The sequence below is a fragment of the Anolis sagrei genome, chromosome 5, assembly GCF_037176765.1.
Source record: "Anolis sagrei isolate rAnoSag1 chromosome 5, rAnoSag1.mat, whole genome shotgun sequence".
NCBI lineage: Eukaryota > Metazoa > Chordata > Lepidosauria > Squamata > Dactyloidae > Anolis > Anolis sagrei.
Window position 1 is genome coordinate 82856827 of NC_090025.1, and position 23919 is coordinate 82880745.

At 40.1% G+C, this 23919-nt stretch overlaps 1 protein-coding gene across 4 annotated transcripts in view; it reads left to right on the top strand.

Annotated features, from left to right (window-relative positions):
- Window positions 1-3261: 3261 nt before the first annotated feature.
- Window positions 3262-23919, top strand: part of DUS4L (dihydrouridine synthase 4 like) — a 57838-nt gene continuing 37180 nt past the window's right edge. Inside the window, exons 1-8 of one of the 4 annotated variants that reach the window (XM_067468809.1) lie at window positions 3262-3305; window positions 4756-4857; window positions 8742-8872; window positions 10608-10729; window positions 12345-12462; window positions 13540-13662; window positions 15361-15587; window positions 17827-19570. In XM_067468809.1, coding sequence (XP_067324910.1) covers window positions 8742-8872; window positions 10608-10729; window positions 12345-12462; window positions 13540-13662; window positions 15361-15587; window positions 17827-18077 — 972 coding nt within the window. In that variant the 5' untranslated portion in view covers window positions 3262-3305; window positions 4756-4857 and the 3' untranslated portion in view covers window positions 18078-19570. The other 3 variants (XM_067468808.1, XM_067468811.1, XM_067468810.1) reach the window with 3 other exon arrangements.

Sequence of the window (23919 nt, forward strand, 5' to 3'; positions counted from 1 at the left end):
AAATTACAGTTCTGAAGTAGCAACAAAAATAATTTTATGGTTGGGGGTCACCACAACCTGAAGAACTGTACTAAGGGGTCGCGCCATTAGAAAGGTTGAGAAACACTGTTTTAAAGGGAAAGGCAGTAAGGAAAGACGTGTATTTTTTTTCCTTCCTATGGTGCAAGATTGGGAAAGGCATACGGCCAGAGGCGGCCCTAGGTAATTTTCAACAGTAAGCAAACAGTATTTTGGTGCCCCCCCCCCCCCAACCAATCATTGATATATATTTTCTGTTTGTCGTGGGAGTTCTGTGTGCCATATTTGGTTCAATTCCATTATTGGTGGAGTTCAGAATGCTCTTTGATTGTAGGTGAACTATACATCCCAGTAACTACACTTGCTGCACTTGGGTTCGTAGACAGAGATGCGGTCGCGCAGAGACATCACACTGGCAACCAAGATCCGCGTAGTTAAAGCAATGGTATTCCCCATAATAACATATGGATGTGAGAACTGGACCATAGGGAAGGCGGGGCGAAGGAAGATAGATGCTTTTGAACTGTCGTGTTTGAGGAAATTTCTGAGAGTGCCTCGGACCGGGAGAAGATCCAACCTATCCATACTTCAGGAAATAAAGCCCGACTGCTCACTGGAGGGAAGGATATTAGAGGCCAAGATGAAGTATTTAGCCACATAATAAGAAGACAGGAAAGCTTAGAGAAGACAATGATGCTGGAGAAAATGGAAAGAAAAAGGAAGAGGGGCTGACCAAGGGCAAGATGGATGGATGGTATCCTTGAAGTGACTGGCTTGACCTTGAAGGAGCTGGGGGTGGTGACGGCTGTCAGGGAGCTCTGGTGTAGGCTGGTCCATGAGGTCACGAAGAGTCAGAAGCAACTGAACGAATAAACAACACGGTGCATCTGGTTTATTCTTATTTATCTCTTTTTTAAATTTATCAAGCCTTTAATTATATATATATAGTTCAGATGTTTGAAGATTTTTTAAAGTAAAAACTACTTTATATTATTTGAAAGTAATTGGCATAATTATTTAAAAAAACTTAGGAGTGTAGATCTTATAAGACTTAAGCAACAATTCTTGATTCCTTCACAATAGCTTGAATGAATGAATACATATTCTAATAAACAGCTTATTGTTAATTAACAATTTTATCCTTCCTAAGTTTTCTTGAACACATAAGGTGTTGGATTCAACATTAGAAAAAGAGACTCCCCCCCCCCCCCCCGTGATAAAGGCACACTCAAGTCTTATTTACTTTTTTATAATACACTAGCCATCCCCTGCCACACATTGCTATGGCCCACTCTGTGTATATGTGTTTTGTGTGTGTATGTATGTGTATATTTGTATACATGTGGTTTTGTGCATGCATTGTAATGTTGTCGTTGTTGTTTTGGCTTTTTAAGTCTCTTCCACTGTGTTTTTCAGTGTTTTTATGAGTGATGGTCACTTGTTGGCCTGAGAGGTGTATTGTGTCCAAATTTGGTGTCAATTCATCCAGTGGTTTTTGAGTTATGCTAATCCCACAAACGAACATTCCTCACCTCTGAGGAAGCTTGCCATAGATGCAGGCGAAACGTCAGGAGAAATGCCTCTAGAACATGGCCATATAGCCCGAAAAAACCCACAAGAACTGAACATTACATTTTTATTTATATAAACTAGCCATTCCCTGCCATGCGTTGCTGTGGCCCAGTCTCTGTATATGTGCTTTGAGTGTGTATATATTTGTGTATATATGTATGTTTGCGTATATATAGAAGTTGTCATGTATTTTATTTTATTTTTACTTTTTAAGTCCCTTCTGTTATGTTTTTCATTGTTTTTCTGAGTGATGGTCTCTCGTTGGCCTGATCGGTGTCTTGTGTCCAAATCTGGTGTCAATTCATCCAGTGGTTTTTGAGTTATGTTAATCCCATAAACAAACATAGAATCATAGAATCAAAGAGTTGGAAGGGACCTCATGGGCCATCCAGTCCAACCCCCTGCCAAGAAGCAGGAATATTGCATTCAAATCACCCCTGACAGATGGCCATCCAGCCTCTGCTTAAAAGCTTCCAAAGAAGGAGCCTCCACCACCCTCCGGGGCAGAGAGTTCCACTGCTGAACGGCTCTCACAGTCAGGAAGTTCTTCCTCATGTTCAGATGGAATCTCCTCTCTTGTAGTTTGAAGCCATTGTTCCACGTCCTAGTCTCCAAGGAAGCAGAAAACAAGCTTGCTCCCTCCTCCCTGTGGCTTCCTCTCACATATTTATACATGGCTATCATATCTCCTCTCAGCCTTCTCTTCTTCAGGCTAAACATGCCCAGTTCCCTAAGCCGCTCCTCATAGGGCTTGTTCTTGTTGGCCTGATCGGTGTCTTGTGTCCAAATCTGGTGTCAATTTGTCCAGTGGTTTTTGAGTTATGTTAATCCCATAAACAAACATAGAATCATAGAATCAAAGAGTTGGAAGAGACCTCCTGGGCCATCCAGTCCAACCCCCTGCCAAGAAGCAGGAATATTGCATTCAAATCACCCCTGACAGATGGCCATCCAGCCTCTGTTTAAAAGCTTCCAAAGAAGGAGCCTCCACCACACTCCGGAGCAGAGAGTTCCACTGCTGAACGGCTCTCACAGTCAAGAAGTTCATCCTCATGTTCAGATGGAATCTCCTTTCTTGTCATTTGAAGCCATTGTTTTGCGTCCTAATCTCCAGGGCAGCAGAAAACAAGCTTGCTCCCTCCTCCCTGTGGCTTCCTCTCACAAATTTATACATGGCTATCATATCTCCTCTCAGCCTTCTCTTCTTCAGGCTAAACATGCCCAGCTCCTTAAACCGCTCCTCATAGGGCTTGTTCTCCAGACCCTTGATCATTTTAGTCGCCCTCCTCTGGACACATTCCAGCTTGTCAATATCTCTCTTGAATTGTGGTGCCCACATTCCATTTTTATTTATATAGATAATAATATTATATATTATTATTATTTTAATAGAAAAGATAGAAACAATATTATATATTATTATTAATTATATTATTATTTATTTCTTAAGGTGCATCTGATTTATTATATTTTTTTTATTTCCTAACGTGCACCAGATTTATTATTTCTTTAGTTTCCTAAGTTGCAGCTACACTGTAGAATGATTGCAATTCGACGTCGCTTTAACTGCCATGGCTCAATGTACTTAAGAGTCCTAGGAGTTGTACCTATTCAATTAAGCCCGGAAGTCATGAGCTGATGGGTTTATCTATACTAAGTCTATGCGTCGCACTCCGCTTCGGCCGAGATGGACGAAGAGAGATAGAGGTAGGAATGTGAGTGTCAACTTCCTACTTCCGATCCCCAAGCGATCTCGTTCTATCTGTGGTTCCCAATGCAAAGCCACTGGTAGTTTCACCATAGAGATACAAGAGATGCATAGCGGCGGATGCCACGCGAATGCACCTGGTTCTTTTTAACCCTGTACTTTCAAGGGCAGGACACATACCGAGGTAATTGGTGGTGCCTTGCATGGGATAACTAGATCTGCTAAGGACAAGCACAGGATATATGGCCTTATGGTGGCCCCATTCATTTCACAGGGTTTTATTAGGCAAGGAATGCAAAGAGGCCTATTTTTGTCAGTTCCTTCCTCTGAATCACAACCTATAGCATCTGGATTGCATTGGCTGTTTCCCATCCAAGTGTTAACCAGGGCTGACCCTGCTTAGCTTCCAAGATCAGACAGGATCTTTAGGGCAGGGGTGGCAAACTCATTTCCATCAGCTTTCAAAGGGCCGTTGAATCTGTGGATACAGGGGGCCAAATATAATTTCGTTTTCATATAGTGATCTGTGCTCAAGGGTCTGGAAAACAAGTCCTATGAGGAGCGGCGTAAAGATCTTGGCATGGTTAACCTGAAGAAGAGAAGGCTGAGAGGAGACATGATGAGGGCCATGTATAAATACGTGAGAGGAAGTCATAGGGAGGAGGGAGCAAGCTTGTTTTCTGCTGCCCTGGAGACTAGGATGCGAACAATGGCTTCAAACTACAAGAAAGGAGATTCACCAAAACATTAGGAAGAACTTCCTGATTGTGAGAGCTGTTCAGCAGTGGAACTCTCTGCCCCAGAGTGTGGTAGAAGCTCCTTCTTTGGAAGCTTTTAAACAGAGGCTGGATGGCCATCTGTCAGGGGTGCTTTGAATGCAATGTTCCTGCTTCTTAGCAGGGGGTTGGACTGGATGGCCCATGAGGTCTCTTCCAACTCTAGGATTAGTTTGTATCCAGGTTCTTGTGAGTTTTTTCGGGCTATAGGGCCATGTTCTAGAGGCATTTCTCCTGACGTTTCGCCTGCATCTATGGCAAGCATCCTCAGAGGTTGAGAAGGTCTGTTGGAATAGCTCTTCTCTGTTGGAGCTCTTTGCCCCACCCCAGCCATTCCACAGATATATAAACCCATTGTCCTTATTCCAACAGACCTCACTACCTCTGAGGATGCTTGCCATAGATGCAGGCGAAACGTCAGGAGAAATGCCTCTAGAACATGGCCCTGTAGCCCGAAAAAAACCCACAAAAACCTAGTGATTCCAGCCATGAAAGCCTTCGACAATAGTTTGTATCCAGTTTAGGTCCCCCAATGACACCGAACAACAGTTCCCATTACTTCTGATTGCACTACGTAACACGATTTTTATTCCTAAATTAGAAATGTCATTTCTTTATTATTTCTATTAAAATAAATATGGACAAAAAGTTTATTAAACTACCAAAACTTTGTTTTTGCAGGGCATCCTGCAGCACAGTTTTTTCAATGAATCTCAACCAGTTCAACATAGTTTGTGGCAGCCACAAAAACAAAGTTTCTGGAGTATAACAACTACTTTCAAAGTAAGTCCTGCACAACTAAACAGGAAATAACACTTTCAAACCAGAACAGATTTTTTTTTCAAATTTTGTAACAGAATCTGCCACGTGTTGCTGTGGCCCAGTCTGTGTATATGTGTTTTGTGTGTGTATATATTTCCGTATATGTGTATATATGTGGTTTTGTGCATGCGTTGTAATATATGTTTTATTTTTTTGGCTTTTTAAGTCTCTTCTGCTATGTTTTTCTGTGTTTTTCTGAGTAATGGTCACTCGTTGGCCTGATAGGTGTATTGTGTCCAAATTTGGTGTAAATTCGTCCAGTGGTTTTTGAGTTATGTTAATCCTACAAACTAACATTACATTTTTGTTTATATAGATAGATGGCAAAGCTTCCACATATCACAAGTGTTACTTTTCTCTATTCAGGTGGAAAGTGTTGAGAAAATGCTGCCACATCAAGTTCTCACTGGGTTTCCGCATATCTAGATTTTACAATTAAAATGTTGGATTTTTTAAAAGAAAGCCTTTCTAGTTCAGTTTTGCCTTCCCCAAACATGATTTTTAGTCAAACCAAACAAAAAAATTTTTTTTTAATAAACATCAAATAAAACACTGGAGATAAAAACTAGAAATCGACTTCCAATCAGTTGTAGGGCTGAATTTCAGCAAATTTTAGATTGAAACTGAAGGGGTAGTTTGGTGCATGGATATCTTACAGAAAATGACACTACCAAGCCAAAGCAGTTCATATCATGGAAGTCTAATGCAGGGGTCCTCAAACTAAGGCCCAAGGGCCGGATACGGCCTTCCAAGGTCATTTACCCGGCCTTTGCTCAGGGTCAACCTAAGTTTGAAAGGACTTGAAAGCACATAACAACAACAATCCTATCTCATCAGCCAAAAGCAGGCCTACACTTCCCATTGAAATACTAATAAGTTTATATTTGTTAAAACTGTTCTTCAATTTAATTATTGTATTGTTTTTAAGTGGAGTTTTTTTTTTGCACTACAAATAAGATATCTGCAGTGTGCATAGGAATTCATTCATTTTTTTTTCAAATTATAATCCAGCCCTCCAACAGTTTGAGGGACTGTGACCTGGCCGTCTGTTTAAAGAGTTTGAGGACCCCTGCTTTACACTATAGAGCCCACAGTGGCACAGTGGGTTAAACCGCTGAGCTGCTAAACTTGCTGATCAAAGGGTCAGTGGTTCAAATCTGGGGAGCAGGGTGAGCTCACGCTGTTAGGCCCAGCTTCTGCCAACCTAGCAGTTCAAAAACGTGCAAATGTGAATGGATCAATAGGTACCGCCATGGCGGGAAGATAACGACGCTCCATGCTGGTCACGTGACTTTAGAGGTGTCTACGGACAACTCCAACTCTTCGGCTTAGAAGTGGAGATGAGCACACACACACACACACACACACCCAAGAGTCTAACACAACTGGACAAAATGTGAAGGAGAAACCTTTGCCTTTACCTTACTTTACACAGTAGTCAGATTGGAATTTGGGATCATGCAATGAAGCATTGGCAGTCAATTAGACAGATTACAAAACAGATTAGAGGGAATTCCAGTGGGTATAAATACTGTTGGTTATTCGTCCCTAGTATAGCTGTATGTCACTTCTGTGTTGCCACTGTGTACCAGTTGGTTTGGAACAAGGACAGATGCTGAAGATGCTGTTGGTATTCATATCTTCTTTTCCTGGTTTCTGGTCTTTCCAGGATTGTTGTGTGGACTAGATAGCCTTATGGTGAAATCCAGCCATGGCTGTTCCTTTTTACCCTGGATTACTTAGATATTCCTCAGCCTGACACAGAGCTATGTCAAGATAAAAGGGAACAGGAAATGGATACCACTCTGAACTCTTAGCAAATTAATAAACAACTTTTTATTAGGAAGGAAATTTATGTATCTGCACTGAATATAAATTGCCAGATTCAATACTATTCATGTAATCAAAAGGAAGACGGTAGAAATTACAGTCTATGGCTTGAATACCAACTCATTGAATCAGTTGTTGGATGGTGAGTTAACACTTATGTAAATCAATGTGTGTACTGTAATTACATACAAACATGCCTATATGTAAATCTGTCCTGAAAATCTGAGGACTGGGGCCTTGCCTAGCAGGGGCAAATCTCTCAATTTGTTTAGGATTTTTTTTTGAAACCACTGTGTTGGTTGGCCACATCATGAGAAGAAAGGAAAGCTTAGAGAAGAGTATGATGCTGGGGAAAATTGAAGGAAAAAGGAAGAGGGGGCGACCAAGGGCAAGATGGATGGATGGTAACCTTGAAGTGACTGGATTGATCTTGAAGGAGCTGGGGGTGGTCGAACTCAGTCCGTATGCGTGGTCGATAACTTTGTTCTGTAGCCAGTCTCAACCATTATTCTGGAAATGCTTCCTTCCATAGCCAGGATTTCACTAGCCTCCTGAAGGGAGGGAGGGGGTAGATCTGATCTCAATCGGGGGAGAGTTCCATAGCCAAGGGGCCACCACAGAAAAGGCCCTGTCTCGTTCCTACCAGACGCGATTGAGAAAGTGGCAGGACTGAGAGCAGGACCTCTCCGGAAGATCTTTATGCCCTTGATGGTTCATAGAGGAGAATACGTTCGGACGGATAAACCGGGCTGGAACCATATAGCATTTTATAGTTTAAAACCAACACTTTGAATTGTGCTTGGAAGCTAATTGGCAGCCAGTGGAGCTGGTGCAACAAAGGAGTTGTGCGCTCCTTGTACCCTGCTCCCATTAGTAATCTGGCTGCTAAACGTTGGACTAATTGCAGCTTCCGGGCAGTCTTCAGAGGCAACCCCACGTAGAGAGCATTGCAGTTGTCAATTCAAGATGTAACCAGAGCGTGGGACACTATGGCCAAGTCAGACTTTCCAAGGTACGGGTGCAGCGGGCACACAAGCTTTAATTGTGAAAAAGCTCTCCCAGCCACCACTCACCGATGAGTCCAGGATCACTCCCAAGCTGCGAACCTGCGCCTTCAGAGGGAGTGTAACCCCATTTTGCTGAAACTATGAGTGAATCTATACTGAATAATGAATGCAGTTTAATACCACTTTAATTGCCATGGCTATAAAAGCCTGTGCTTGGCACCAGTACTCTTTGGCAGAAAAAGCAAAAGACCATCTAAATCAACAGCTTCTATTATTCCATAGTGTTGAACCTTAGCAGTTGAAGTGGTGTCAAACTGCATTCATGCTACAATGTAGACACACCCTAAGTCAAAAAACTAGGATTTCAAGGGAAAGAAGACAAAAGAGTGTCCTATGTTTGTGTAGGAAAGTTCTTTAAAATTGTTAATAGTCTTGTGGGCACAAGGAAGAGAGCCTTCTCCTCTGTGGCTCCCCGACTTTGGAACTCATTACCTGGAGAGATCAGGAAAGCCCCTTCACTAGAAACGTTAAAAAAGAACCTTAAAACCTGGCTCTTCCGCTGCGCCTTTGGTGAGTAGGTGCACAACATGACACTACTGCTCTCCTCAACACTTCTGTCACTGGGTACACGCCCTCCACATGGGAAGTTTAATTTCACAACTCTGCTTGCTTTTATGAGTTCCCTGCAAATAACCCGCTCCTATTTTTTATCTCATTAGACTTTAATCGTTTTATCTTGTACATGTGGCCCGCCTATTGTTATCGTGATTGTGTTTATTGGAATGTTATTTTATGACTATGTTATACTATTTTTTTCTATGTAATTTTGATGATGTTGTTTGTTGTTTATGCTTTCTTCTATTTCGCTGTAATATGTTGTCCGGGCTTGGCCCCATGTAAGCTGCTCCGAATCTCCACTGGGGAGATGATGGCAGGGTATAAATAAAGTTTATTATTATTATTTATTGTGAGTTTTTTTAATATTACCTTCTGTTCTTTGTTTTCCAGATGTGGTCTGAAAACACGTGCCTGTCCAGTCCGTCCAGAGAAATCTTACAACCGCCTCTTAGAAGTCCGACTGATTTATTTCATTCTGGGCATATTGTAAAAATATGTGCTCCTATGGTTCGATATTCAAAGTAAGTGCCATTTCCAAATTGCATCCTATTTATTCCCGTGCAGTCTTCTAGGTTATGATAAACTAATTCAGCAGAAGTAATTGTTATTAAATCAGTTTAGTTATGAGTATGTCACTGAATTAATGAATATTTTATTACAGAAGCATTTATATGTATTTACTTTGATGTAAATGCCACTGAGTTTTATTGCTAGTCAACACATGCGCTTGGGAATGAGTTCCCCTGTTTACTCTGACTCTGTTCTGACTGACTGCAGCAACCTTGTTTATGACCTTTGCAATATTTTTATTTGAAAAATAATGGTATTCTTGAATATTGTTTTGTTAAATAATGTGTTTGCTGAATTTGCATTTCAAAACACTGTTCAACACTTCTCTGTCACTTCCTCTTTATATTTTCTGCAAAATGAGCAAATGCTTGCATTACCTTTTGTTTTATTTTAGCTTCCTAAGAGCACAAAACATGAGAACAAAAGAGAAGGCAAGAACAAACTTGGAGGGGGGTACATCTTTTTTCATGCAAAGTAAACACTTAAGGAGAAACTGACTGAGGAAGATCTTTAAAACATTTGGATTGTTTGATAGTGTGTTTTTTGTTTCTGTGTCTTGTTTGTTTTTGTTTTTATTGATGTATGATTGTTGCAAAAAAAATTAACACCCCCCCCCCCCCCATTCTGCCTTGGTTCGACCACACCTGGAATATTGTGTCCAATTCTGGGTACCACAATTTATTTATTAATTTATTAATCAATTTTATATACCGCCACTCCCCGAAAGCTCGGAACGGTTCACAATATACACATATAAAACATAACATTAAAATCAAGGAAAAATTTGATCAGCAAGGTTCAAATACCAGCCTAAATAAATAAGTTTTACAAGCTCTACGAAAGGATAGTAAATCTTGGAGAGCTCATGTCCCCGTAAGCAAGGCATTCCACAGGTAAGGAGCCACCACCATAAATGCTCTATGCCTAGTAGACATCAGGTGAAAGGTCCTTAAATTGGGAACTTCAAGTAAATTCTGGTCGTCTGAACGGAGTGATCTCTGGGGTTTGTGGGGGATGAGGCAGTCCCTCAGGTATTCCGGCCCCAAGCTATATAAGAGAGATATTGAAGAGAGATATTGACAAGCTGGAATGTGTCATCTATGGCAGGCATCCTTAGAGGTTGTGAGGATGCTTGCCATAGATGCAGGCGAAACGTCAGGAGAAAATACCTCTAGAACATGGCCATACAGCCTGAAAAAACCTACAACAACCCGTTGTGAGGTTTGTTGGAAACTAGGCAAGTGGTTTGTTGGAAACTAGGCTTCTCTTTTATCTCACCTGAGTTTTTAATTAGTTCTTAATTAGTTCTTTTAATCATTACATGTAGCCCGCCCATTGTCATTATGTTTGTGCTTATTGTAATTTTATATTGTTATGTATTCACATGTTTTATGTAATTACGATGTTGTTGTTTATTGTTTGCGTTTTCGGTTTTTCTTTATTGTAATTGTTGTTTGGGTTGGCCTCATGTAAGGCGCTCTGAGTCCCCATTGGGGAGATGGTGGCGGGGTATAAATAATAATAATAATAATAATAATAATAATAATAATTATTATTATTATTATTATATATCTGTGGAATGCCCAGGGTGGGAGAACAAACTTGTCTGTCTGAGGCAAGTGTGGCCTTGCAGCTTCTCCTCACTAAAGATTTTGCGGTTAATCTCATATGTTTATGTATTTTCAGATTACCTTTCAGAACTTTGGTAAGGAAGTACAATTGTGATTTATGCTACACACCAATGATTATTGCCGCTGATTTTGTCCGATCCGAGAAAGCTAGACACAGTGAATTTACAACAAACCAAGGTACTGTTTTTTCATTTAGCATAAAATACTAAGTACTTCCTTTTTAGATATTCTTTTACTTACTAAGTTCAAAGGTTCTATAATACTTATGAAGTCACATGCTACAGTCTCATAGGCCTGGGAGCAAGTCCCATCAGATTCATAAGGTTGTATTGAGGAAATATAGATCAGCTATCTGCTGCATTAGCAGCACTATGTTTGTCCCACCTCCGTCTCTTTCAGCTCCACACGTATTTATAATTTGGAGGCCACCCTTCCTGCCTCCAACACACTTATTTGCAATGTTGATGTAACTGGCATGTAGTTGCAGCAACATCAGCCATGACACCCTTAGGCTTGGCCAGTTATATATATAAAAGGCGTGTAATGGTATAGCCTCAAATTGCTTTGTCTTTTGATGCAAGTGTAGCCTGGTAGGTATTTCTTACTCAAATGTTTCATGAACTTACTCTGTGACCTTTAAAGAAGCACCTTTTTGCAGTAATCCAACCACAATACATAAGTTGTAAGACTCATAAGCAGGACTGGTGGTATCAAGGAAATGAAAGGCACTGCAGACTAATTCAACCAGAGAAGTCAGCCGTAGCAGAGCACTTGATGAACCAACCTGGACACAGCATATTATTTGAGAACACAGAAATGCGGGACCACTCTCACAACCACCATGTCAGACTACACAGAGAAACCACTGAAGTCCATGAGCATATGGACAATATCAACAGAAAGGAGAAAAACACGAAAATGAACAAAATCTGGCTATCAGTATTTGAAAACACTCTAAAATCAGGACAGTAAATAAAGAACAACACTCAGAAAACAGGAATTCTAAACAAGAAACAATCGGGGCCAGCTAACACCTTCCAATAAAGATTCCCCCAGGCAGGAAGCAACCAGGCTTTGTAACTGCAAGACTATTCAGTGCTAATCAAGGTGGCCAATTGCAACATTCACACCTACCTCAAGCAAACAAGAGTTTTTTCTCCCACCCTGTTCATTCCACAGATACATAAACTTCGCTTGCCTAGTTTCCAACAGATCTCACAACCTCTGAGAATGCCTGCCATAGATGTGGGCAAAACGTCAGGAGAGAATGCTTCTGGAACATGACTACAGCCTGGAAAACTCACAGCAACCCAGAATTTATGGATTTTGATATGACCTGTGGATAAAAAAGAGACGAAATGTTCATTGAATCATAGTTAGAAGACACCACAGCTCGACCGCCATACAGAAAGAAATACACAATCAAAGCACCCCTGACAGATGAGCATCCAGGCTATGCTTAAAAACCTCTACTTCATAACATCCTCTTTTTTAAAACATACCTCAAGTTGCCACTCATAGGGCATGGTTTCCAGGCCTTGACCATTTGGTCACTATCTTCTAGACACATTCAGGCTTGTCAATATCCTTCTTGAATTATGTTGCCCAGAACTGGACACAGTATTCCAGAGAAGATCTGACCAAAGCAGAATAGAGTGAAACTAGCACTAGCACTTTCTTTGAGCTAGACTTACTTCCATCAACTTTCTCATGTTATGTTAGGATCCATGTTAAGTGTGTATAGATGTATAGTATTCATATTGTTCCACTAATGGAAAAACTGTTTTGACAGGTGATCGCCCTCTGATTGTTCAGTTTGCTGCTAAAGAAGCACAAGTTCTCGCAGATGCTGCTTGTATTGTCAGTCCTTTTGCAGATGGCATCGACCTGAACTGTGGCTGTCCACAGAGGTAATGTTGGAAGGAGATTGAGCAACATATCGAATCATTATTTCAGTGTATATATATTTATTTTTCAGTAGTTATGTGCTGACTTACTCCAGCCTCTAATAACATTGTTGTGAACTGTCATCCAGATCATTTGACCCCAAACTGCTTCCTCTGTCTCATTCATATTATAGAATCATAGAATCAAAGAGTTGGAAGAGACCTCATGGGCCATCCAGTCCAACCCCCTGCCAAGAAGCAGGAATATTGCATTCAAATCACCCCTGACAGATGGCCATCCAGCCTCTGTTTAAAAGCTTCCAAAGAAGGAGCCTCCACCACACTCTGGGGCAGTGAGTTCCACTGCTGAACGGCTCTCACAGTCAGGAAGTTCTTCCTCATGTTCAGACGGAATCTCCTTTCTTGTAGTTTGAAGCCATTGTTCCATGTCTCCAAGGAAGCAGAAAACAAGCTTGCTTCCTCCTCCCTGTGGCCTCCTCTCACATATTTATACATGGCTATCATATCCCCTCTCAGCCTTCTCTTCTTCAGGCTAAACATGCCCAGCTCCTTAAGCCGCTCCTCATAGGGCTTGTTCTCCAGACCCTTTATCATTTTAGTCGCTCTCCTCTGGACACATTCCAGCTTGTCAATATCTCTCTTGAATTGTGGTGCCCAGAATTGGACACAATATTCCAGGTGGACAAAGTCTGCAATTGAGACAATTTATTTGTAATTTGTTCACTGAGAGCACTTTTGTTTCAGTACCTGAGGGAAGCCAGTAATTGGTAATAGGGATTGATTTTATTAGTTAGTTGAATATGTGGACAACCTAGTCAAATATATAGCCAAACACAACATGTGTGTTTAAGAAATAGCTAGTGATCGCAGCATACATAGTACAAACACATAGTAGATTAAAAATCCCAGTTGGTTTCTTTCAAATAATAAATAAATTGTTGGAAAATTCATGTGGATTTTCTGAAAATCTTACATTTATCAGCATGTATTATGCCTCCTCACAAAACTTACACATGCTGATACAAAAAATGGACAATACATTCCGAAACACAGAACTAATTTTGCTTTTTCTACTTCAAGGTGGGCTATGGCAGAAGGTTATGGTGCTTGCTTAATAAATAAACCAGAACTTGTCCAAGACATGGTGAAATTAGTAAAAAATCAAGTGGAAAATCCCTTGTTTTCAGTGTCCATTAAGATAAGGTAATTTTTGATGCTATCTACATGGCATATAATATGTACATATGTTCTGTCTCTATATATATTCACACACACACACACACACACACACATATATATCTCCAGTTGTGTGTGTCTGTATGTATGTATGTATGCTCAGCTCTCTGTGTGTGTGTGTTATAAAAATAAAAGCATAGGAAAGTGTTAACACCCCCATGTGGAGTTCGTTTTGCTGTCTGTGTCCGTTCAGAATATTTCACCTCACTTTCTGTCCCTGTAATAATTGGATTTTGAAAAAAAATGACTTATTGTGGAAACAAGGATTGGTGAGAAAGCTTCCCCATGATAACTCTTCCAAGAGTGAATTTCCCTTCCCAGGGGTTGATTTCTCTCACTTCCTGTTATCTTGCGCTGGCTGATTATCCTCTTATCCAAGATTATCATAGAATCATAGAGTTGGAAGAGACCTCATGGGCTATCCAGTCCAACCCCCTGCCATGAAGCAGGAATATTGCATTCAAAGCACCCCTGACAGATGGCCATCCAGCCTCTGTTTAAGAGCTTCCATTCTTAACTGTGAGTCATTTGTATTTAAATTGACCAACCTAATGTACGACTGTTTTGTATTTAAATTGACCAACCTAATGTTGTGACTTCCTGTTGTCTTGTTTGTAACTTTGGGAACTGCCCATATGTGTGTGTGTGTGTGTGTGTGTATGTATGTATGTATATGTGTGTGTGTATAGACACACAGACATAACATAAATGATATATATATATAACTGTTAGTAACTATTTTAAGCCTGCTTTCTCCACCCCTTCATTGAGATATATTGAAAAATCCAATAATTATGGATTATTCTGGGAAAAATTGTGGAATAAAATTGTATAGGTTTCACCACCAATTCTGGAATATTTGCTTTGGTTCTTGTGTGAGCAGTGTTGCGTCTGTTTCTGAAGCTATGCTGGGATAGCAACCATACTTACAGCTAATAATATTTCGCTAATATTGAAGCCTATATCCTGTCCGAATGCATCATCCTTTATGAACCTGCTAGGACTTTAATATAGTCCAGGGAGGTCCTGCTCTCAATCCCACCTGCGTCACAAACACGTTTGGTGAGGACGAGAGACAGGGCCTTCTCAGTGGTGGCCTCTCGGCTATGGAACTCCTTTCCTAGGGACATTAGATCGGCCCCTTCCCTCTTAACATTTCGGAAAATCATCAAGACTTGGTTGTTTGAACAAGCCTTTGAAAATGCAAGGTAAATGACATAGGAATTGGAACAACTGGATGACGAGATTGGACAACTTTTTTATTAGGAGACGTGATTAATGTATGTTTTTAATACTATTGTTATGGTTTTATATTACGTGTTCATGTTTTTAAATGTTTTATGGTGTTTTGGGCATCGAATCGTTGCCTCTGTAAACCAACCTGAGTCGCCTGAGGGCTGAGAAGGGTGGTATACAAATACAGTAAATAAATAAATAAATAAATAAAATATGAGGGATGACATTTTACTATGCCATTTATATAAATGGACTTCAGTATCCAGGATTTTGTTGTCCAGGATTTTGTTGTCCTGGAACCAAACCCTAGTGGACACTGAAGGGCCATTGTAATACATGTTTAATTCTAATGTTGATTCTGTACTACATTTTCAAGCATCCCATATAGTACCTGCTAAATAATGTTATTTCTATTGCTTGAAAAATTAGGATTCACGATGATCTAAAAAGAACCATAGATCTATGCCAAAAAGCTGAAGCAGCTGGAGTATCCTGGATTACTGTCCATGGGAGAAATGTGGAAGAAAGACATCAGCCAGTACACTGTGATGCCATTAAAATAATTAAGGAAAGTCTTTCTATACCAGTGGTAGCTAATGGTGATATGAAATCTTTAAAAGATGTGGAGGACGTCCATCAGATAACAGGAACAGATGGTAAGACTGAGCCTTAGATTCTTCTACCCCCATCCATGAAAGTATTTTCCCATAAATGAAAAATATCTCCAATGGTTAAGCTTGAGTTGTTTACAAGAAATGACCTTGCTTAGTTTTCATCTTACTTTTCTGTCTTTCCTTTCTCCGAGTTTCCACTCACTATCTGATAAAGTAGGTTGCTGCTTGTTAAAGTTTATTCCATTCTACAATTAAAGGCTTCTTAAAACATTAGACTAAAGGTGCCACCAAATACTTCCCTTTATATATAAAATACTGGCTGCATTCTCCTGCATGTCTGTACAGAACTACACACACACATACACACACATATATAGACTAGAATTGACATAAACATTAAAATCAGTTATATAGTTACAGCATTGTTGTAATATATCTAGAGTATTGACTTTTATCTATAGATACAGATTAAAAATTTAATTACAATATATGAACAGTAGCATTATTCACTAAGGTCATTCACCAGTTATCTCCTTAATTTTATAGAAGTATCTTGATCTTATTTCACAACGGGAGTTGGACTGGACAGCCTTAAGGCATCATTTCTGTTGGTCATGGGAGTTCTCTGTGGGAAGTTTGTCCCAATTCCATCAATTCAGAATGCTCTTTGATTGTAGATGAACTATAAATCCCAGCAACTACAACTCCCAAATGTCAAGGTCTATTTCCCCCAAACTCCATCTGTGTTCATATTTGGGCATATGGAATATTCGTGCCAAGGTTGGTCCAGATCCATAATTGTTTGAGTCCACAGTGCTCTCTGGATGTAGGTAAACTATGACTCCCAAACTCAAGGTCAATGCCCACCAAACCCTTCTAATGTTTTCTGTTGGTCATGGGAGTCCTGTATGCCACATTTGGTTCAATTCCATAATTGGTGAAATTCAGAATGCTCTTTGATTGTAGGTGAACTATAAATCCCAACAACCACAACTCCCAAATGACAAAATCCATTTTTTAGTGAAGAACATAAATTGAGTTGTTAGGTGTACACTGTCCAAATTTGGTGTCAATTCGTCCAGTGGTTTTTGAGTTATGTTAATCCCACATATGAACATTACATTTTTATTTATATAGATTATTAAGCAGTATATTCATTAACCGCAATTCCAAGTAAACTTGGATAAAATAAGACCGTTAGAGACGTGTCTTATCTATATAAATAAAAATGTAATGTTCATTTGTGGGATTAACAGAACTAAAAAATCACTGGGGGAATTGACACCAAATTTGGACATGATACACCTAACAACACAATATATGTCCTTCACTTAAAAAAAATGATTTTGTCATTTGGGAGTTGTAGTTGCTGGGATTTATAGTTCACCTACAATCAAAGAGCATACTGAACTTCACCAATGGTGGAATTGAACCAATCTTGGGTCACAGGACTCGCATGACCAACAGAAGCGTTTGGTGGGCATTGACCTTGAGTTTGGGAGTTGTAGTTCACCTACATCCAGAGAGCACTTTGAACTCAAACAATGATGGATCTGGACCAAACTTGGGACAAATACTCCATATGCCCAAATATAAACACAGATGGAGTTTGGGGGAAACAGACCTTGACGTTTGGGAGTTGTAGTTTCCGGGATTTATAGTTCACCTACAATCAAAGAGCATTCTGATCCCCACCAATGACAGAATTGGGCCAAACTTCCCACACAGAACCCCCATGACCACCAGAGTGGGCCACAGCAACGCGTAGCAGGGGACGGCTAGTATAGAATAAATATCTCAAAATGTGTGAGATGGATGAAGATTGGAGGAGGAACCAAATTGGTAACTAGAACACTAAAAGTCATTGTAATAGAGATTATTTCACTAAGCAGCATGCATGAGGCTAACATCTCTTTATGAATATATATCTAAAAAAAGATTTGCAGTATACATTTATTCCGAAGCAAATTTCATTACATTCAGTGTGTTGTATTCACACACACAAATGCTCAAAGGATTGCAGCATTTGCATTCCAGCAGATACAATCTCAACATTGACCCTCCCTCTCCAGTTCTTCATCTCCTCCCGAAGTATATTTCTCTTCCAATTTGTCATCTTTTTCGTTTCCTAAAAAGGGATAGCCAGTATCTTGAGAAGAAGAATAAAAACATCACTGTCATGTTAACTTTGAAGGTTCCCATGATGACGACAAAGCTTTGTGGGAAATAACATGTATTACTCTTTCAGCTTTATTTATGTGTACATTTTCTCCATTTTTAGGTGTCATGGTTGCAAGAGGGCTTCTCGCCAATCCAGCCATGTTTGCAGGATATGAAGAAACACCTCCAGAATGTGTTCAAGACTGGGTTCATATCGCTCTTGAACATGGAACTCCTTTTACGTGTTTTCATCATCATTTAATGTACATGTTAGAAAGAATTACTTCAAAACAAGAGAAGAAGATTTTTAACGTTTTATCAAGTACATCTGCCGTTTTAGACTATCTTAGGGATAACTATGGTGTTCAGTAATGTTCTGGTAATTTAAATCATGTCAAGACTCCACTATTCCCATGCAAACCGATTTGTACATTTGGAATATTTATATTTGAAATATGTATATTTTTCTACTCGGCGTCTTGCAGATATGCCTTTGCAATGTTTCACTACAGTTGTAATGTTAAAAGTTGTATTGTCTAATGGCTGCATTTAGATATAACATGAACAGGCTTCAGGTGAGTTTGTGAACTTTGTTAGCAAAATTTTAATTTTTTTATTGTAGTCATTCATTCTCTAAGATCATTGAAATGAAATATAATTCATGCTTACATTTTCCAAAAAACACTTTCAAAAAGACAGAAAATATATTTTTTTCCTCAATTTCATTGGAACTATTCTATCTTCAGAAATGCTAAAGCTATTCCTAATATAGGAATATATGTATTCCTATATTGCCCCCGGTGGTGCAGTGGGTTAAACTGCTGAGCTTGTTGACTGAAAGGCCGCAGGTTCGAATCCAGGGAGCAGTGTGAGCTTCCACTGTTAGCCCCAGCTTCTGCCAACCTAGCAGTTCAAAACATGCAAATATGAGTAGATCAATAGGTACCGCTCCGGCAGGAAGGTAACAGCGCTCCATGCAGTCATGCCGGCCACATGACCTTGGAGGTTTCTAAGGACAATGCCGGCTCTTCAGCTTAGAAATGGAGATGAGCACCAAGCCCTAGAGTTGGACATGACTAGACTTAATGTCAGAGGACAACCTTTACCTTTACCTATATTGCTTGGGTGTGTGTGCATGTATTTGCCTTCAAGTCACCTTTTATTTATGAATTTAATAAGGTTTTCTTTGGGAGGAAATACTCAAAAATAGTTTTTTTCAGTTTCTTTCTCTGAAATGTAGCACTTGCTATTCATTTGTGGTTTCCCATCCAAATACTAACCAGGACTGGCCCTGCTTAGCATTCAAGATCAGAGACATTTGGCCTTTCATTGACTTTGTTAGGTATTATCCTTTTGTACAGTAGTATCTGTTACCCCTGCGTCCCAGCTTGTACAGGCAGTCCCCAAGTTACAAACATGATAAGTTCTGAAGGTTTGTTCTTACTGTAAGTTGAATTTGTATGTAAGTTGGAACAGGGACATTTTTTCAGTATAACTCCAGCCATATATATGTGAGCAAGCTTTGGATAGCATAAGAAAGAGTTAACACCCCTATAGAGTTTGTTTTGCTGTCTGTGCCTCTGTTCAGAAGATTTCACCTCACTTTCTGTCCCTGTGATTGGATTTTGAAAAATTTGACTTGTTGTGGAAACAAGAATTGGTGAAAAAGCTTCAGCGGAGACATCTTTTCAGCAGTGAATTTCCTTTTTGAGGGGTAGATTTCTCTCACTTCCTGTTGTCTTACCCTTGTTCTTAACTATAAGTCGTTTGTAAGTTGTAAGTTTGTAAGTTGTCTGTAACTCAGGGATTGCTTGTATTAGACTCTTTCTCTTCCCTATTCCCCTAAATAATAATACACTACAAAAACATTTTAATATATTATTTATTTATTTACATTCTTTTATATTTACTTTTATATTCCGCCCTTCTCACCCTGCAGGGGACTCAGGGCGGATTACAGTGTACCCATATATGGCAAACATTCAATGCCAATTTTTGACATACAAGTATATACAGACATACACAGAGGCTATTTAATTTTTTCTGGCCACCAGGGGAGCTGTCGCTTTCATCGTTCATCTGCGACGCTGATGAAGTACTTCCGCATTCCCCGTATGCTTCCCCGCTGGAATGCTCTGCTGGAGTCTTCTTTATGGCCTCATAAATTAGTTAATTTAGCTTTTTTTAAGGTGGTACCTAATTTTCCTACTTGACAGATGCAACTGTCTTTCGGGTTGCAAAGGTCGACAACAGGCTACACACAATTGGTTGGAAACCCACTCCAACCCGGGCTGGCTTCGAACTCATGACCTTTTGGTCAGAGTGATCTTAATGCAGCTGACACTCAGCCAGCTGCGCCACAATCCCGGTGCATAGGAGATCCAATGAGGAAGCTCTTGACTTTTGCCTGCACTGGACCTCCTGACTGTGGAAGAACACAATACAATGCACATAACAATTGTATTCCAGATTGACTAATCCAAATCAATGCCTACCTCTGACAATTCATGTTCCCATGTCTGCTTAATCAGTTTACTAAGGAAAATGTAAACAAACATTAAAGCTGTTCAGGATGACTATTCTTCACACTGAAATTAGATATCTGGCATGCAAATTTAATGGTGACATGAGTGCACTCATTCAACAAATAAAAAGGTGTGGAGCTATGTAGTGCAGTAGGTGTGGAGTACAGTGCCATTCACCTACGCCCTAACAAAGTATATTTTCATAAGCATTTAAGGTATATGAAGGAAAAGATAAACTACATCAAGTCCTCTTGAATATCTCTATTAACAAAGCTTGCACATCTTCCTGCTAGACTCCACACCCAGTTTAGTTATCATAGAGACAACACTGTTATAATCTATTCATAAGAAATTGTGCTATTGAGAAAATCATAGCTGGCAGCACTAGAAACAGAAAATGTTCATATATGCAGATAAGGAAGAGGAAATTCTAATGGTTTGATCCTATGCAGGTGTACTACAGTGTAAGCCTCGCTATTGACTGCGGGGCTTACCTCTGGACAAACATATATAAGAAGCTTCTAGATATAGCAAAGGCTTGTGTCATCCTGCCCTCCCAAATGCCTCAATCCTACACTTATAGTGTACCCCAGTATCTGCCGAGGTTTGGTCCCGGGATTCCCTGTGGATACTAAAATCCATTAATGCTGTCAAACCGTTCTTTTTGTGGTGTAGACGTCTATGCTTATTATTTTAGGTTATATGTACCTCTGGTATCAAGTTTTCTGCTTACCCCCAGGAACACATCTATTTCATTCACTAGGGACTTCATCACATGGGATAAGTAAAGTGTTCGGGATCGTTGGTTTTCCCCTAAGCTTTGCAGTGCCCTGTTTCTCTGCTTTCTTTGGGATTTATCTGTTCGATTTGCCATCAAACGGTAAAGAGTTGTTTCCTCCCACTGTCCCTCCCCTCTTTGTTCTACTTACAGCTTGAAAAACTCACAATATATAGAGGGACAATTTCAACAAAAAGGAAGAAACCATGAAAATGAGCAAAATCTGGCTACCAGTATTAAAAAACTCAAAAATTACAACCGCAAAAGAACAGAGAGTAAACAATCAGGCACATCAAATCACTCTCACCAAAAGATTCCCCCCAGGCACTTCCAAGCCATTAAATGCTAATCAAGGTGGTCAGTTGAAACATTCACACCTAGCTCCAGCAGACAAATGCCCTTTGTCCCACCCTGGTCATTCCACAAATATATAAACCCATTTTCCTACTTCCAACAGACCTCACTACCTCTGAGGATGCTTGCCATAGATGCAGGCGAAACGTCAGGAAAAAATGCCTCTAGAACATGGCCATATAGCCCGGAAAAACCTACAACAACCCTATAGAGCAGTGGTTCTCAACCTTGCTAATGCCATGACCCCTTAATGCAGTTCTCTATGTTGTGGTGACCCCCACTTGATACTTGATACCTGTCATTTTACTACTATTATAAATCATAATGTAAATATCCGCTATGCAGGATGGATTTTCATTCACTGGACTAAATTGAGCACAAATACCCAATATTCCCAAATGTGAATGCTAGTGGGGTTGGGGGGAGGATTGATGTTGTAATTTGGGAGTTGTGGTTGTTGGGATTTATAGTTCACCTACAATCAAAGAGCATTCTGAACTCCACCAGCAATGGATTTAAACCAAACTTGGCACACAGAACTCCCATGGCCAACAGAAAACACTGGAAGGGTTTGGTGGGCATTGACCTTGAGTTTGGGAGTTATAGTTCACCTGTATCCAGAGGAGTGCTGTGGATTCATGCAATGATGGATCTGGACCAAACTTGGCTCAAATACTCAATATGCCCAAATGTGAACATTGGTGGAGCCTGGGGAAAATAGACTTTGGCATTTGGGAGTTGTAGTTGTTGGGATTTATAGTTCACCTACAATCGAAGAGCATTCTGAACTCCACCAATGATGGAACTGAACCAAACTTGGCACATAGAATCCCAATGACCAACAGAAAATACTATGTTTTCTGATGGCCTTTGGTGACCCCTTTGACACCCCCTCATGACCCCCTCAGGGGTCCCGACCCCCAGGTTGAGAAACACTACTATAGAGGGGTTACATTTCAGAATTGAGAATAAAAGGGAGGGGGAAATGAAGCTTTAGCTCTCTTATACCGTATGTAGAGATGTTTGCAAGCCTCTTGATAGGCAAAACAAAAGCCTGACAGCACAGCAGGAGTTTCAGAGAGGCAATTGAGAAAATAGTAGGTAAGAGTTCAAAAGAACTTTTATGAGAAGGGAGATAACACAGGAAGAGGAGGGAATGTTGAAAGAGGTAGCTCACAGACAAGCACAGGATTTGCATGCTTTGCTATATTTATTTATTTATTTCCTATATTTATACCCTGCCCTTCTCACCCTCGAGGGGGGATTCAGGGCAGCCTCACAAAAGCACCATATGGTGTCGTCGTCATAAAACAATAAATAGTACATTAAAAATATTTTACAAATATTTTTTAAATGTAGTTAAAACAATTAACACACGCCTATTAAAAATCAAAACCCAAAATCCAGTCCAGGTTAAATCATTGCCATAAGTGTTAAAATCTTTCACTTGCTGCTCACTGATCAAACGCTTGGTCCCATAGCCAGGTCTTGTTTTTCCTTCTAAAAGACAGGAGGGAGGTGGCCACTCTAATGTCTCTGAGGAGAGCGTTCCACAGGTGGGGGGCCACTGATGAGAAGGCCCTGTCCCTCGTCCCCACCAGTCCCCTCGATGTCGGTGGGATCGAGAGCAGGGCCTCCCCAGATTATCTTAAGTTTCGTGATGGTTCGTACCAGGAGATACATTTGGACAGATAGTCTGGGCCAGAACTGTTTCGGGTTTATATTTTTCTCTTGAATGTTTTAAATATGTTTGAATGTTTGCTATACTTCCTCAGTCCCAAAACAGTAATGGCGGAAGAAAGGAATCAATACTGCCCGTCTCGGCTCCTCCCTCCATCGTGACATCATTGTTATGTTTACTAACAGGCGAGGGAGAATTCTCATCACGTTAAATTGGGCATCTTTACACATCTCTATATGGGGAATCGAAGAATAAGTCGCTTGCTTACGAATTGTCAGGAAAATCTGTACTTTAAAAATGGCAAGATGTCTCTACCCCACATTTGAAGCTTGCGTTGTGTAAAGGGTACCATCAATCGCAGTTTCTTAAGGCTGGGGTTAAAATTGCTGGAAGAAACATTGACAATATTAGATATGCAGATGATACCACTTTGATAGTCGAAAGTGAGGAGGAACTGAGGAGCCTTCTAATCAAGGTAAAAGAAGAAAGTGCAAAAGCTGGGCAGCATTAAACATAAAAAACAAGATTATGGCAACAAGAATGATTGATAACTGGCAAATAGACGGAGAAAATGTGGTGGCAGTGACAGACTTTGCATTTCTAGGTGCAAAGATTACTGCAGATGCAGACTGTGGCCAGGAAATCAGGTGACGCTTACTTCTTATTTATTATTTATTTATTTACTTCATTTGTTGACCGCCGTTCTCAGCCCTAGGGCAACTCACGGCGGTGTACAACATATAAAAACACAGTTTACAATAGAGCAATAACATAACAAAATATCAGCAACTATCAATAATACAACAATCAAATAATTACACTAAATCATCCGCGCCGTCTCTTCATAGAATCATCTCGTAGTCCATATTCCGTTCC